Raw genomic sequence first — 17,362 nt, 5'->3', positions numbered from 1 at the left:
AAATCGGTACGTGGGTCGAAGGCTTCCATCCAGTCACTCAGTGATCAGTCTGGCCTGGCAACGGAAGACAGCAAAACGAAAGCTGAAATTTTAAATTTAGCATTTGAGAAATCTTTCACGCAGGAGGATTGTACAAACTTACCGCCATTTGAGTCTCGTACAGATTCTCGTATGGAGGACACAGTGACAGACATCCCTGGGGTTGTGAAGCAGCTGAATGGCTTGAAAATAAATAAATCGCCAGGTCCTGATGGGATTCCAATTCGGTTTTACAAAGAGTACTCTACTGCATTGGCTCCTTACTTAGCTTGCATTTATCGTGAATCTCTTGCCCAACGTAAAGTCCCGAGTGACTGGAAAAAAGTGCAGGTGACTGCTGTGTATAAGATGGGTAGAAGGACGGATCCTCAAAATTACAGACCGATATCCTTAACATCGGTTTGTTACAGGATTCTCGAACATATTCTCAGTTCAAATATAATGAATTTCCTTGAGACAGAGAAGTTACTGTCCATACATCAGCACGGCTTTAGAAAGCATCGCTCCTGCGAAACGCAACTCGCCCTTTTTCGACATGATATCTTGCGAACCATGGATGAAGGGTATCAGACGGATGCCATATTCCTTGACTTCCAGAAAGTGTTTGACTTGGTGCCCCACTGCAGGCTCCTAAATAAGGTACAAGCATATGGGATTGGTTCCAAAATATGTGAGTGGCTTGAAGACTTCTTAAGTAATAGAACCCAGTACGTTGTCCTCAATGGTGAGTGTTCATCGGAGGTGAGGGTATCATCTGGAGTGCCCCAGGGAAGTGTGGTAGGTCCGCTGTTGTTTTCTATCTACATAAATGATGTTTGGGATAGGGTGGATAGCAATGTGCGGCTGTTTGCTGATGATGCTGTGGTGTACGGGAAGGTGTCGTCATTGAGTGACTATAGGAGGATACAAGATGACTTGGACAGGATTTGTGACTGGTGTAAAGAATGGCAGCTAACTCTAAATATAGATAAATTTAAATTAATGCAGATGAATAGGAAAAAGAATCTTGTAATGTTTGAATACTCCATTAGTAGTGTAGCGCTTTACACAGTCACGTCGATTAAATATTTGGGTGTAACGTTGCAGAGCGATATGAAGTGGGACAAGCATGTAATGGCAGTTGTGGGGAAGGCAGATAGTCGTCTTCGGTTCATTGGTAGAATTTTGGAAAGATGTGGTTCATCTGTAAAGGAGACCGCTTATAAAACACTAATATGACCTATTCTTGAGTACTGCTCGAGCGTTTGGGATCCCTATCAGGTCGGATTGAGGGAGGACATAGAAGCAATTCAGAGGCGGGCTGCTAGATTTGTTACTGGTAGGTTTGATCATCACGCGAGTGTTACAGAAATGCTTCAGGAACACAGGTGGGAGTCTCTAGAGGAAAGGAGGCGTTCTTTTCGTGAATTGCTACTGAGGACATTTAGAGAACCAGCATTTGAAGCTGACTGCAGTGCAATTTTACTGCTGCCAACTTATATTTCGCAGAAAGACCACAAAGATAAGATGAGAGAGATTAGGGCTCGTACAGAGGCATATAGGCAGTCATTTTTCCCTCGTTCTGTTTGGGAGTGGAACAGGGAGAGAAGATGCTAGTTGTGGTACGAGGTACCCTCTGCCACGCACCGTATGGTGGATTGCGGAGTGTGCATAGATGTAGATATGATACAGACTATATAATTCACAGTTGAATCTCCTCCTCCAGATACCATTTTATTCTACTGACTCAACAATTGTCTCAAGATCTTTCCTGAAATATACCCATCGCTTTTCATCAAATTTTGTTAATGTTTATGTTTCAGCATCATACGATAGCACTGGCTTTAGTTTTCCAGAAAGCAAGTTGGATTTCAGATGTTTTCTGAGGGCACTGTAGCACTTATTGGCAGACAATATTCATTCTCGGATTTCAGAGCTGACATTGTTCTTAACGTGTACTTCTCATCCAAGGTAAACTAACTAACTAAAGTGAAACTACACATGCCATCAAACTTATACGAAACAGTTTCTCTGAATGGGGGCTCATTTCGATAATCTTTAACAGCTGTGGGCTTATATTTAATTCTCCCTCCATTTATCTGTAGGTTCATCTTTCTAGTAGCTCTTTCAAGGCTTGTAATTGTATCAGTATCATCTGTATATGCCAGTACCTGAACTGATTTACACAGGATAGTTCCCTTTGTATTGATGTCTGCATCTCTTTTTCCATGGCTATATTAAACAGAAGGCAGGATAATGTGTCTCCCTGCCTTACTCCATTTTTATGGTCACAAAACTTGATAGCATTTTCTGTTTTTAACTTGACTCTGGCTGTTTTCCATAGTAGCTTTCACTAAGGCAATCAGTTTATTAGGAAGCTCTAACTCTTCCATTGCTATATACAGCTCACTTCTGTCGACATCGTTGCAGACTTATCTGAAGTCTTTGCAAAATATGAGTACTTATGTGTTAAATATTAGTATGGGTGCAACTGCTTTAACAACTTCCTCATACACTCTTTTCATTATTTTTTGGATTTGCTACATTTTTTCCATTTTTCCAGTTCTCTCTGCAGCTTTGGAATTAATAGTACTTGATTATCAATACAAGGAGCAGTTGAAATGTCTCGCACAAACACCACCACCCACTTTTATGGTGACCCTTTGACAGTATGCAAGCTTCATTAATATTGCTGCTAGGGTGTGTTGTGTACTGCAGACTAAGCAAAATGGTGAATACAGAGAGAATCAAGAACTTTGCTGTGACTGAATATCTTCATTGAAGGGAATGACACCAAGGAAGTTACGGAGGACATGTGGAGTACACTTAAGGACAGTGCTCCGTCTTTTGCAACAGTGAAAAACTGGGTGTCCGACTTCAAACATGGAAGAACGAGTGTGGAAGATGCACCAAGGTGCAGAAGGCCTGTCACCATTGCCACTGATGAAATGGTGACTGCAATTCACAATATGATTTTGCAGGATTGTTGAACAGCATTGCAGCAAATTGAAACCACATTTGGAATTTCCCAAGGGGGTGCTCATAACATTGTTGTAGATATTTTGGGAATGCGGAAAGTTTCATCTCGGTGGGTTCCGAAAGACTTGTATGCAGATCACAGATGGGAGCGTGTGCAGTGTTGTGAAGAAATCGTCCACAAATTTGAAGCAGATGAAGGCGGCTCTCTTGCAAGATATGTGACAATGGACAAAATGTGACTTCACCACTTTGATATTGAGACAAAACATCAGGCACAACAATGGAAACATTCTTCATCCCATACCCCAAAAAAATTCCAGGTGCAAAAATCAGCCAGTACGGTGATGGCATCAGTCTTCTGTAATGCAATGGGCTAATTATGGTGGATTACTTGCAAAAGTGCGTAACTATCAATGCATCATAGTACTGCACCCTTCTAAACCATATGAGAGAAGTGATAAAGAAAAAAGGCGTGGAAAATTGGCGTGTGGAGTTCTTTTGCATAAGGGAAAGCACCAGTACACAAAGCCCTCACCACACAGGAAACTCTGCATGACTACAGGTTCGAATTGTTACGTCATCTGTCATATTCTCCAGATTTGGCTCTTCCAGACTTTTTTCTTTTCCCAAACCTAAAAAAAGACCTCAAAGGACAACAGTTTGACAATGATGATGGAATGGTTGATGCTGCAAATGCTTGGTTGAACTCGAAATCGATGACCTTTCATTCGAATGGTTCGCAGAAGTTATGTGAGTGTGCCCGCAAGTGTATTAGTGTACATGGGTATTAAATTGAAAAATAAATTGATATTATGTCCTGTGAGTATCTAGAGATGAAGTTTTCCAGTCATGGAAATCCCGCATGAATGAGTGAGGCATAACAACTGCCAGGTGTCAACAAATGAGCATTTTACATGCACATTCATTTCCCTTCTTTCGCACTTTGCTCAACTCGAGGTCCCCACCACCCACCCATGTTAAAGAAGTTTCTACCACCCTCACAATTCAGGCTGTTGAGCCAAAATCCTAGTCTCTGTAATGCACAAAGTTCCATTGCCATGTTCAAAGTTTCTCACTGGCACACACAAGTGCGCGCGCGTGAACCCCCCCCCCCCCCCCACCCGCACACGTACACACGCGCGCGCGCGCGCGCCTACACACACACACACACACACACACACACACACACACACACAGAGAGAGAGAGAGAGAGAGAGAGAGAGAGAGAGAGAGAGAGAGAGAGAGAGAGAGAGAGTACTTACAATAGCAGAAGCTGGGGATGATGCTGATCACCTCTCAACTTGAGGGCTCCAAATTGGCCGAAACTAAACAGAGTTATATTACTTGAGGTGCTTGTCATTTGGACCTAACAAGAGAAACCATGCAGTTTTAAAAATGCCACAGAAATGATGAACTACTTCTTCTCTTCCTTGAACACAATACTTCCCACATCTAATAAAAACTACTAATTCTAAATGTGACTGTGAGACAAAAATGCTCTCAAGTAGTTTTACCCAACTGCCAGTGAACACAGAATACAAATTTTCCATTTACAATATAAAGTGCTGCAGAGAAGGTAATATTTACTGCAGAAATCTTAATGTGTGATGGAAGCAAGGAATCAAGAAAGGTTAGAGGATTAGGGTTTTATGCCACATTGCAGACACCGTCTTTAGATATGGAACACTAGTTTGAATTGGACAAGGGTAGGAAAGAAATCACAGCCCCCTTTTTTGCTCTTCAAAGGAGCCATCCCTGATTTCATCTTAAATGCTTTCACGAAACTATGGAAAATCAAAATCTGGATGGCTGGGATTTGAAACCAGCTGCTTCTAAATGTAAGTCCTGTGTCTCTTCCAGTGCACTAATTCACTGCTTTGCTCAGCTCAGTGCCATGTGCAACATAGATATGATGTGTTATTACTTTAACAGCAATTCCTCAAGTATTAGAGCATTGAAGTGTGAACTGAAAACTTAATACCTGCTTTTCCCAGCATTTCCAATGAGACCAGACTGCAAACAGAACAAGCAAAAATACTTGGCATCTGAACATCTGGCCTCCCACCATGGCCGCAATGGTGCAGACTTCATACAGAACCCTCATAAGGTGTGGAGCAAACCAAAAAGTTATCACCTAGACTCCCATTGTCACCATGTTTATGGTGAATGTACAGAACAGTCCAATGCAAGGAAATTAACTAAATATGGAACATCAAGTCTCCCAAATCATTCAAGTAGAGCAGACCATACTGGGTAACACATGGGTGACTAGAGGCAGACACATCATACTGAAGTATATAATCATGAGGCACCTCCCTGACATTTCAGCAGCACCTGCAGATGGGAATGAGCTTTCACTGAAATACTGAGCCAGCAAGATGCTCACACCTAGCTACTTTCCCAAGGATTACTGTTGTAGTTACAATGTAAGGGAAAACTGAGAATTAACGCGTAAAAAATATATACGAAAGATTAGATTGATGAATTAAAAAGCAAAAAAAGGGATGAATGGACAGCAGTATTGATGACAGGGGCTAAAAGTCAAAACTGAGGTGACATACACAAAAAAAGGGTCAAAATAAGATGATGAAGCAGAAGAAAGTATAAAAGGATGGAACTAAAATTAGAAAGACAAAATGAGGAGACAACAAAGAACCTATATGATGATGCAACAGTAGGATTGTAACAGTGATGGTCAGTGTAATGATAGATGGAGTAACCATAGATTAACAGTCAATTAACTTCAAAGTAAACTGAGTGGGAAAAGTATGAACCATTGCTGGAACAAGTTTCCATCTGCAGCAATTAAAGCCAATGTGATAGGAAACAAGTAATACATTTTATGTAAAGCAAAGTGTGTCTTCTCATAACATAATAGTGTGCAAATTGTGCATTAAGATGTAATGGTTTCCAAAACAGTGGCGCAGTTGTCTTCCTTCACTTTCATTGATAATCTTACACTGGTGACATTACTGTAAACACACGCACACTGCAGTTTCTTAGATTTTTCTGGTGTGTGACTGATTATACCATTCTCCTGAGAATTCAGCATACAAACTGTGTATTATTTTATTCACCTTTCAGGCACACACCTGGGACAGCAATATTTAATCTTCCATTATTTCATCTGTTAACTGAGGTGAGTGCATGACTGAATTAAATCCATTTGACACAATGATATAAAGACACGTAAAATGCGCATTCATGGATAAGTCAATCAGCGTAACAGTGTCAGTCATAGATAAAACATGTGTATGGCATATGTCGGGATACCAGGCAGTGAAGAATCAGAACAATAATTCCTCTGAGAGCACTCAAGTGAAAAGAGTAGTTTCCATGGATTTTCAAGCTGGAATATCTCATCTTTGTATATTGTTTGGTTATTATACTTCCACAAATGTAGTTGCAGAAGAATGCTAAAGGCATGGCTTGCATTAAGCAAGCAAAAGTAATGTAAATGAGAAATACATATATAATTCAACAAGCAAAGGGAAGAGTGTGTGGAGTGTGTAAAAAAAGAAACTGATGAAAACAGAGCATTGTCTGAAAATATAATACTATCATATGAAAATAAAAAAGTAACAAACACTTAGAAGTAGCTAACAAATTTAACAACATTTTCACAGGTGTTGAAGATAATATAATCACACATAAATAACAATACCCAATCCAATAAACATATGTAGTAGGTCACTGTACTTCAGCAATACGAAATACCAAAAATAAATAAATAAATAAAATGAGTAAAATACTCTAACTCTGCAAGCAATGATGGCATCTAAATGTATCTAGAGGCTTCTACAAATAATGAATATGTGACAGTCTACAGTTAAGGAAACTTGTTAGCATATAATTATTGTTAGAACTCACTAAAAGGTAGGGATTAACACTTACTAAAATGAAGTGCTTGTTTATGTTAAATACAAAAATATTTTATGCAAGGTCAGATTTGACCCCTTGCCATCATTTTAGGAATGTCAGAAACTCCACCATTCTAGTGTCAAGATGGTACAGCATCTGTAATGTTGAGTAGACAGTTGGGAATGGTGTATTTATTCTTAGATCTGACACATTTTGGGAGTTTCTCTAGAACATATGTACTTAATTAACTGGAAACTCCAATGTTTGAGGAAGCAGAGTGAAAATTCACTCAGGAAATATTCCCCCGGGGAGCGGCTTAGCCATTTATCTGCAATATCATATCTTTCACGAGTGCTAGACCGACAAGGTATGCAGGAGAACTTCTGTGAAGTTCAGGAGATAAGAGATGAAGTATTGGCAGAAGTAAAGCTATGACCCTGAAAGGCAACGGTTCCAGGTTCAAGTTCCAGTCTGGCACACAGGAACTTTTAATACAACAGGGGTTTTGAAGGGACCCAGGACAAACTGACACTAAATTATTCTGCTGTGTTTGATATCTTCAGGAGTTATTGTCAAAGTAATTATTACATTACATTTTGAACATAAAAAAATAAATATAACTGATTTAATTGCAAATCATCAAGCTGGTGTAATACAATGTTTTGTGTCTGATGATGATATAGAACTAAAATGAGATGAAACAACTGTCCTACTTGGTGTATGTGAAACAGTCACCACTCTTGCGAACACAGCATTGCAAAAACACACCAGATTTATCAAATGAGGACTATGTTACAAGTTCTTTGCATTAGTATTCCCACACTTCACATGCAAAATAGGAGATGGGAAAATGTCACAGACAAGCAGATAAACAGAGTACTCATCATTCCAGGTGACAACATAGGGATCATGTTAAGCAATAGACAATCAAGGCACTTATGAATTGAAGAAAGCTGTGTTGACATGGGTTCAAAAAGGAGGAGGAAGAAAGATTAGTGTTTAACATCCTGTCAATGAAGAGGTCATTAAAGATGAAGTACAGCCTCATACTGGGGATTTCTTACTGAGAAATGCATTTAGCACCACAGAATTCCTTCCACAGGAATAGCTTAGCTTCACGTTTGTATCATACTAGTTATAATTAACTAAGAAACAATGTATTATTGGATTTGTTTACATGATTTACCTATGTACTTATGACACGAACTGTTCTATGTGTCTGCAATCCAAAGTAAATCTTGTATTTATCTATGGAGAATAAATACATTACTTCAGTTTGATTTTCAGTGTTCAGGGGAAAATAAAAAAATTGTATACGAAATATCCTGTAGTAGATCAGTATGTGGAGTGGAGAAACACATAATAGAAAATGACATTCACATTAGCTTTTGAGCACTAGCTCTTTTTCTAGCAATAGCACACATTCTCTCACACAACACAGACACCCAAACACACACTCTCGTGGCCACCACAAGAATTGCCATGGCTAAAGTAGGGTACATTTGGGTGTGTGTGTGTTGTGTGTGTGTGTGTTGTGTGTGTGTGTGTGTGTGTGTGTGTGTGTGTGTGTGTAATTGCTCGAAAAAGAGCTAGTGCTTGAATGCTAGTGTAAATGCTGTTTTCTATTATGTGTTTCTGTGCGTCATACTCTGATCCGCTACAGGTGAGTGGTTGCCTTTCCCTTATTTTATGTATTGCTCCATTAAGATATGTTAGAATACTTCATCAATACTAGCATCAGCTGAGAGAGAATGATAGCTCTAGTGTACATTAAAAGAGAAAGAACCAGTCATGACATTTTTACTTGAAGTGATTTAGAGACACCACACGAGAACTTTAATAAAGAAGGCTGCATATGGATTCAAACTAAGACCTCTCCAGGGTTTAATCACATCTGCTTCACTGAGTTGGACTAATTTAGTTCTACATTTGACTCAGATTTAAGTTGCAATGAAACGTTCTTTTTATTGTGTACAAATAAATAATGCTACACTAATCACATAAATCTTGATTTATAGTATAAATTATTTATATACAAACCTTTATTTTCTAATTAAGTTTCTCAAAATACAGACATTATATGAACAGACAGACTTTCAACATTATGTTACTTACAATTCCAATAAGGTCACCCTTGCCATATTCACCAACTTGCTCCTTTTTGCCATTGCTGTGTGTGATTACAGATCTTAGACGACCACTTAGAACAATAAAAGTGCTGTCTGACTCATCACCTTGCCTGAAACAGAAATAAGTTACATTATTTGCGTATCTGATGACCTATGCCACTATTTTTCTTTTGCAATTCTGTATGCAGTAATCATGTCATTTTTCCATAACGCTCAAAAAATCTACCACCTTCCAAAACCGGACTACTACTTTGAAGACACCCATACCAAAGTATTCATCATTCTTTGTGTTATCGACATTATTGATTCAATATTATGAAAAGGATAGTTGCTACTCGTCATACAGCGGAGATGACGAGTCACAGATAGGCACAACAAAAAAGACTGTCAGAAAGGGAGCTTTCGGCCAACAATGCCTTCTTTGAAAAGAGACAAAAACACACACACACACACACAAATGCAACTAAAACACACATGACCACAGCCTCTGGCTGCTGAAGCCAGACTGCGAGCAGCAGCGCTTGATGGCACAGGCAACCGGGTGGTGGGGGTAAGGAGGAGGCTGGGGCAGGGACAGGGAGGGATAGCAGAGTAGGGATGGGAGACAGTAAAGTGCTGCTTGTGCGGGCATACAGGGACAAGGTGGAGGGAGGGTAGGGCAGCTAGGTGCAGTCAGGAGGTTCTAGACGGACATATCATCATTGTGACCAGAGATGCAGTCATTTGCCCTCATTATCTGGAGGTGTCAGTGGAAATTTTCCCATAGTGGTGCCTCAATTATTGTCAGTTTCCCTAACCTTTGCACTTTCCATAAGATGGATGCCATGGAGACAATGACCTTGGAGGTTATGTGTTGACTCTGTATTGCTAGGCTCACAGAATGATGCATTAGGTGCTGTCATATGGCCCTGTTTGTACTTCTCAATTACGACTTGGCTCAGTGTGCAAATGTATTATGAAAGGCACTCTGACTTCTGCAACAACATATTCTTTGCATGCCCCTGGTACTGGCTGTAACACACGGTATAAGCTCTGCTGTCTACATCATGCAATAACTTTAAAAATTTGTATGAGCATCTTGGGAGTTAGACCAGCTATGCAGCAATTGTGTAAACCTGCTATTGGTGGTATTTTGTGATAAGTTCCTATGCGAGCAAACTGCTGAGGTCATTGATCCCTAGGCTTACACACTACTTAATCTAACTTAAACTAACTTACACACAGGAAAACACAAATGCCCATGTCCGAGGGAGGACTCGAACCTCCGACGGGGGGAAATGTGCGAACTGTGGCGAGGCGTCTCACACCGCTCGGCTGCTATTGGTGGTGATCACAGTTTTTTAATATTTCCATCCAAACTGTCAATCTATGGATCTGGAATCAGTTTGCAACTCCTATTTACATATTTGGATAATTTTTAGTGTTGGCATTACAATATTGTTCTCTTTGTTATTCTGTTCTACACAATTTAATTAGTTAATTAGTTAGTGTCATGTTCCTTAGATCATTTGAATGAGTCAGTTTACAGGATATGTATGCATGATTATTTTCAGTTGAATGTTACATGCTGGTAACTAACGAGTTCATAAATGGCACACTGGCCTAAATTTAAAATTAATGAACATAGTCCTCATGTTCAAATTTTCAAATGTGTGTGAATCCCTAAGGGACCAAACCGCTGAGGTCATTGGTCCCTAGACTTACACACTACTTAAACTAACTTATGATAACAACAACAACAACACACACACACACACACACACACACACACACACACACACACACACGCACACGCACACACACACCCATGCCCAAGGGAGGACTTGAACCTCCGGCGGGAGAGTCTCTGACAGCTTTAATGATAATGAATTATAAAGGTCAGTTTTTCTACTTGTGTTTTAGGTATGGACATTGCTAGTCTTTTCAAACATTCTTTTCAAACTGTGATGGATTATTTGCAATGACTTTCATTAGTAACTCAGTCACAAAATTGGTGAATACCAAGCCCGCTTCTGCAGTGGTCGAAACTGTATAGTGCAAATATTCAATTTAAAAATTAAAATAAAAGCCTGCAAGAAGAGCCAATCACATGCTCCTTTGTTGATTTTGAGAAGGCATATGATTCCATCCAGTCCCAGTCCAGTCCACTGAAGGACAAGGATTCAACCCAAAAACCCTACATCTCATCAAAAACTCACCTCTGAAATAAAATTCATTGATGAGGTGTCAGAACTATTTCTGTTGAGAACCAGTGTTCAACAGGGCAACGGTCTGTCTCCTATCTCTTTAAACTGGTTTTTGACAAATTCATCTGAGAATGGAGAAAGAACTAAAACCAAAACCACTAGAAGCCCACACAACTTGGAAGACCTTAAAATGGCATCCAGATTTCTCATTTAGCTTTTGCAGATGATCTGGCAAAAGCAGATGCTGAGACGACAGCAATCAAATGGATAGAAACTCTCAAGGAACATGCTGAAAGAGTCGGTCCTCAAATATTCTTCTAAAGAAATTGAGTACATCTGCTCAAAACACTCTGTTCATAAGCTGATCACAAAATATGGAGAAATTAAGAGTGTTTCATACTTTAAGCAATTAGACGCAATTCTCGATCCTACAGGGGGAGAGAAAATGGCACAGAAAACCAAATGTAAAAACATAGGAGAGCTTATGGTAAAACTTACATAACCTACAACAAAAAAACATTATGGCCATACTCTAAAAAATCTGGCACTGTAAAACAGTTATCAAGCCTGAATTCTTGTACGGAAAATAAAGAAAGGATACAAGACAGATGCAGACTACAATCCCCGCCGCCCCCCCCCCCCCCCCCAAAAAAAAAAAAATCAAATTTCATGGCAGACCGATATAACAAGTCAAAATCACATCCTGAATTCAGCAGGCCAAAAAGGACTTAGAAAAGGCTCATATAAGTCAATCATATATTTTCAACATAAAATTGTACAGACAAAAAAAATTAGCAGACAAAGTCACCAACAGACCATGGACAAAGTTGACTGAAGAAAGAAAAAGAATCCAAGGAGAAAAAATGAGATCTGCTTGGAAACTCTGAAGGCTGAAACATAATAGCTTTGTGTGATCCAACAGGGTCTAGTGACACCCAACAACAACAATAATAATAATAATAATAGCAACTAAAATGCCTAACTCTTTGAACAGATATCTATAAGATGACTGCTGGTGAACATCATTTTATTATGCTTATTGCTTACTTTTATGTGATTAATGCTTTCTGAGTGATGAATTACCCCAGTAAATTATTCCATAATACATTACCGAGTCAAAATATGAAAAAATGTTAGGAGGTTAACTTGTTTGGTTCCAAGACTAGCGAAAATGGTTCAAATGGCTCTGAGCACTATGGGACTTAACATCTGAGGTCAGAAGTCCCCTAGACTCGGAACCACTTAAACCTAACTAACCTAAGGACATCACACACATCCATGCCCGAGGCAGGGTTCGAACTTGCGACCGTAGCAGCAGTGCGATTCTGGACTGAAACACCTAGAACCGCTCAGCCACAGTGGCTGGCCAAGACTAGCAATTATATGAAAAACAAAAGTAGTTGAACTTAATTGTTTGAGCAGCTGAGTACTGTGTTTCTTCCGGATTAATTTTTCACCAGTATGTCAACCCAAGAATTTGGAACATTCTACCCTATTTACTGAATCCTGTTCATTTTCTATATCAATCATTGGTATGACTATTTGTTGAACTCATATAGTGAGTTCTCTCACATTAAGGGAGAGTCTATTCTCAGAAATTAACTTAATTGTGTTTTGAAAAACATCACTAACAGTTTATTCTTTTCCTTTCTTTCTAACGGGATTCATAGCACTAGCATCATCTGCAAAAAGTACCTATTCTGCTCGTTGAATGATAAGTGGAAGATCCTTCACATATATAAAGGATAGGAGTGTACCCAAAATTGAAAACTGTGGGACTCCCTTTGTGATTTCTCCCCAGTAACTAAAATTTACTTTCCTTCCAACATTGTTTGAATTATTCAGCACAACTTTTTGCATTCTGTCTGTTAAGTATGATTCAAATAGGTTGTCTGTAACAACAACAGTTCCATTAAACTTTTTCTCTAGGAGAGCAACATGATCTATGTAATCGAATGCCTTGGACAGATCACAAAAAAAACCAGCCGGTGAAAGTTTGCAGCAAATGATCCAGATATGCACATTTTCCCGATATGATTTTTTACTAAATTGTTTACTGATGCACTGTCTACTTTCTGAGAATCCTTCAGTGACAGCTCTGCTAGCATAAAAAGTTTCTTCAGGATTAGGAATAGTGTTGACAAAGTTCATAAGGCATACCACAGTAAATGTTAACACCACCAAAAGATTTTTATTGATGAAAGTTCATTGTAGTTGAAAGGATCATTATCTTTTAAAAGTTCATTTCATTCAAAAGAAGTAGGTCTTTATTTCAAAAATTGGTAGTCAATCCCAAGCATGCTTTCTCAGTTCACAATCATGGAACAACCACAAGGATTAGTGTTGTCAATTGTGTTTCATTCATCTCATGATGTACATTTGCAATCCATTTTGTTTGTGTACATGAGACATGTCAAAAATTTATAATACAGTTAGAATGATTTTTGCATTTATAAATAATAGCACTACAATAAATAATAACATTATGAGGATATTTCTTGGAATGTGTAACACGTTGCATCCAGTTTAAATTTCCAGTTTGTCCTGCATGAATTTACCCACTGAGTAATAACACTTCAGTGTCAGTACCTCATATAGCTTTCTTTTAAGTGAACCTAAATTTCTCTGCATCAACTTCTTCCCTTTTTAATTTATTACAAATTTTCATTCCCATGTATTGAGGTCCCTGGGAATACAGTCTGAGGTGGTGGGTAGGGAGCATAAGATTTCTAGTATCATGTGAATGGACAAAATGGTTTCCCTCAAATAATTCATGTCTGGTGTACAAAAATATAATAATCTCATATATGTATAAGGATGGCAGAGTTAATATTTTAAGTTTTCTAAATAATGGTCGACATGCTTCTTTGTGATTTGCAGTGCAAATATTTTGAATGATTTTTTCCTGTATTTTTAGTATCTGCACATTGTTTGTCGAGTTACTGAAAAAAACAATACCATACCTAATAATGGATTCAAAGTAGCTTGTATATGCTACTTTTTGTGTGTCCACGTCAGTTGCTGTTGATAATATTTGCACTGCAAATGAAGAAAGCTGCTCAGTTTGTTTGCCAGGTATTTAATGTGTGCCTGCCAGTTCAAATTTTTAGCTACATTTAAACCTAAGAATTTGACTGAGTCAACTTCCTCTATATCTTGGTTGTTGTGTACAATCATAATCTGCTCACATTTTGACTGTTTGGCTTCGAACTGCTTCATGTGAGTCTTAGATATGTTTAGATTCAACTCATTTAGCTGAAACCAAGTTTCTAAGGCACTGAAGGTGTTGATCACAAATTTGGGAATTTTTTCCAAATCCTGATCTTCAACTAACACAAAAGTATCATCTGCAAACAGAACTGATGGGGAGCTGATATTTAATGGCAAGTCATTAACATACAAGAGAAATAGAACTGGGCCTAATATGGAGCCTTGTGGAACACCCTGAGATATTTTGTTTTTTTTCCAGTCAGAGAAAGAATATGCACCATTGTTTGTGGGAATGGGCACAACACATCAAAACTCCGGGAGAAAATGGATAGTGCATGACCCTTGTTTATGTCAAATGATACATTACATGGCAATCAAGATGTAGGGTATGAGAGAGGCATGCATGTTCAGCAGCTGAACAGCATAGACATTCCTAAGAGAGAAAACACTTACAGGAATATCAGTGATGGTAAAAAATTTTAAGAAACTGGAATTTCGTGATTATAAAACTCTCTTACGAAACAGCTGACCTTTCTGAAATGATACCGAGAACTGTGAAGTAGTACAGGAAGTTCACCTTCCACCTTCTGAACCACTGTGCTTCAGTTTCTCATTATCTCCACTGGATGGTAGTTGGGCAAAACAAGTTAGTAATGGTGTTTCATCTGTCACTGGTAAGAGAACTTGTAGAAATTTTTCAACAGAACTGAAGAAATTCGAGGAAGAGACACTGATGATGAGAATCCTATAACAATTTATTGGTATACTTTTTTACATGTTTTAAACAGAACAATCAAAGATAGCAGTGTTGATGCATAATTGCACAATTTGCTTGTCATAGAATGTCTGCCAAGAAACCAGAAACAAATGCAAATAGTACAAATTACTATTATGTATTGTATTGCGTTTCATGTCTTATCACAAAAAAGATACTCATGAACTGTCCAAGAAAGGTGACATAGGTGTGTGTGTGTGTGTGTGTGTGTGTGTGTGTGTGTCAAAAGGATGACATGTAAACAATGTTTGGACACTGTAAGAGTTGCCGATTGCGAACCTTTTTTCCTGGAGGAATTATTGTGGTGCAGATAAACATGTAAGTCTTTGTGGTAAAAGTCATTTTAACATCTCCCTGTTTTGCAATTACAGTAACGAGTTTTTTGGAAAGTTCACGGTCATAAATTCATAATCTGATTAACTTTTACAGTCAATGAATTTAGTTTCACTCAACAGTAGCAAAACTCAAGCAACAAGAATTGTCACAGCTACCACTCTAGGTGTACTCAACATAGTGTGAGGCCAGCTGTTCTGGTACCTTGGCATCTCGCAGCAGTCTTAACACAAGCACTCAAGGCAAGCACCCAGATTACACAGAAAGACTCAGCAATGAAGACAGCAGAATGCAGCAACCACATCTGAAGGATACAAAAGATTAACAGGTGTAGCTGAGCCCAAAATATGATCATCATGCAGATCAATGGATGATGATGGCTAACTATCAACTCCTGTTATAGTCTCATACTTTATTTATAAAATTATGAGACAGAACTGCTAGCTGTTACTTACCTTAAGCAGACTGATGAGTACAAATAAGAGTACACAAAACTATCCTGGGTTTTGGAACCATTAGTTCCTTCCTCAGGGAGGAGGGAGGATAGGTTGTGGAGGGTTAAAAATGAAAGCCAGGTCACTCAGGCATTAGGATGAGGATTTATTAAGATAATGATTTATTTTCTGGCAAATGTTTCTATTAATTCATTCATATTGGGGGGAGGAGGGGGCAGGGGGGGGGGGGGGGGGGGCAGGGACTTTCCTGTAGATTTGTCGACAATAACTGCAATAGGCACCTACCATAAATACAAAGCAAAAACACACATCTGTATCTATTTGTTCGATTTAAGACGACACTTTCAATTACTAACCTGTAGACTGCACGTCCTGTTTCAACAAAGACCCAGTCCAGACCAAAATCTACTTGACGAACAAATGGTGATAACCTCCTAACAACTGTATGGGCAATGTGGAGCACAACACGTGGTTCATGGCACATAACCCTGAAAGCAAAAAGGAGGCAATATGGTACAAATAATAATAAACAAGAATGTGTGTACATCTCAATCCCCTCCTTTGTCTGTCTTTAAAAGTTCTGAGACAATTGTGATTAAAATGAATGAAACTATAATTATGAGAAATACAACCTAAGTTAAAATCACCTGTACCCCATCATTATGTATGTCCATACAATCATGTACACTATCACTCAATGTAATTGTAAATACAGTTTGTGGGTTTTTAAAGGACGTCTTGGTCACCTTTGACTAACATTTTTTATTTATAAAACTCACTGTTGCAATTTTGGCTGTGTGGCCATTATGAGGTGGCTAAATTATGCTTCAGCATATTTTAAAACTTCAATAAACATATACATATCAGATATGTCATCACCACATATTGGGTATTTAATTTTATCGTTGCTATCTTTAACATAAATCACATCAAATCACAACTTGCATAGACTACATCTACATCTACATGATTGCTCTGCAATTCACAATTAACTGCCTTATTATGGCATAAAGTCAAGCGCCGGCACACACATCAGGAATAATAGAGCAGAGAGGGCCATGAGAAGACGTCAACCGATTGCACGCTGACCGGCCCTTCTTCAGGACGACAACCCGACAGCAGCAGCTCCTATGTGAAGTGGACATAAGAGGTGCGCCTGACTGGTTCTGGTCCAGATGAAGAGCAGCTTCAAGATTAGGCACTTGTATAGCAGCGACTACTCTATTCATGTCTATGTAACACGGACTTGGGAATTGTTATATTGAAGAACATTGCTTATTTTGCGTGTCGCCTTTTGCTTGCGACACATCTGTGTAACACAAAGTTAAGTATTGTATTTGTTCACTCTGTAATAAAACTCATTAATATGATTTGTTTGAATGTTGTTTAGCAATCCGAAAAAGCAGGTTTCCTGGA

General features: G+C 38.7%; 1 protein-coding gene across 8 annotated transcripts in view; it reads right to left on the bottom strand.

Moving 5' to 3' along the window:
• LOC124723161 (neuropathy target esterase sws) overlaps window positions 1-17,362 on the bottom strand; it is a 201,895-nt gene that overhangs the window by 112,935 nt on the left and 71,598 nt on the right. For all 8 annotated transcript variants that reach the window (XR_007006522.1, XR_007006521.1, XM_047248357.1 and 5 more), the window contains exons 13-14: window positions 16,303-16,434; window positions 8,974-9,097 (exon numbers count right to left, since the gene is read on the bottom strand). Coding sequence is in view for 6 of the 8 variants with exons in the window: in XM_047248357.1 (XP_047104313.1) it covers window positions 8,974-9,097; window positions 16,303-16,434 (256 nt within the window). In the remaining 2 variants the exon portion in view is untranslated. The remainder of the gene's footprint in view (window positions 1-8,973; window positions 9,098-16,302; window positions 16,435-17,362) is intronic.

Source organism: Schistocerca piceifrons, chromosome X, assembly GCF_021461385.2.
Source record: "Schistocerca piceifrons isolate TAMUIC-IGC-003096 chromosome X, iqSchPice1.1, whole genome shotgun sequence".
NCBI classification, from domain to species: Eukaryota; Metazoa; Arthropoda; class Insecta; order Orthoptera; family Acrididae; genus Schistocerca; species Schistocerca piceifrons.
Note: the sequence above shows the minus strand (reverse complement) of the source record. Positions and strands in the feature narration are given on the sequence as shown.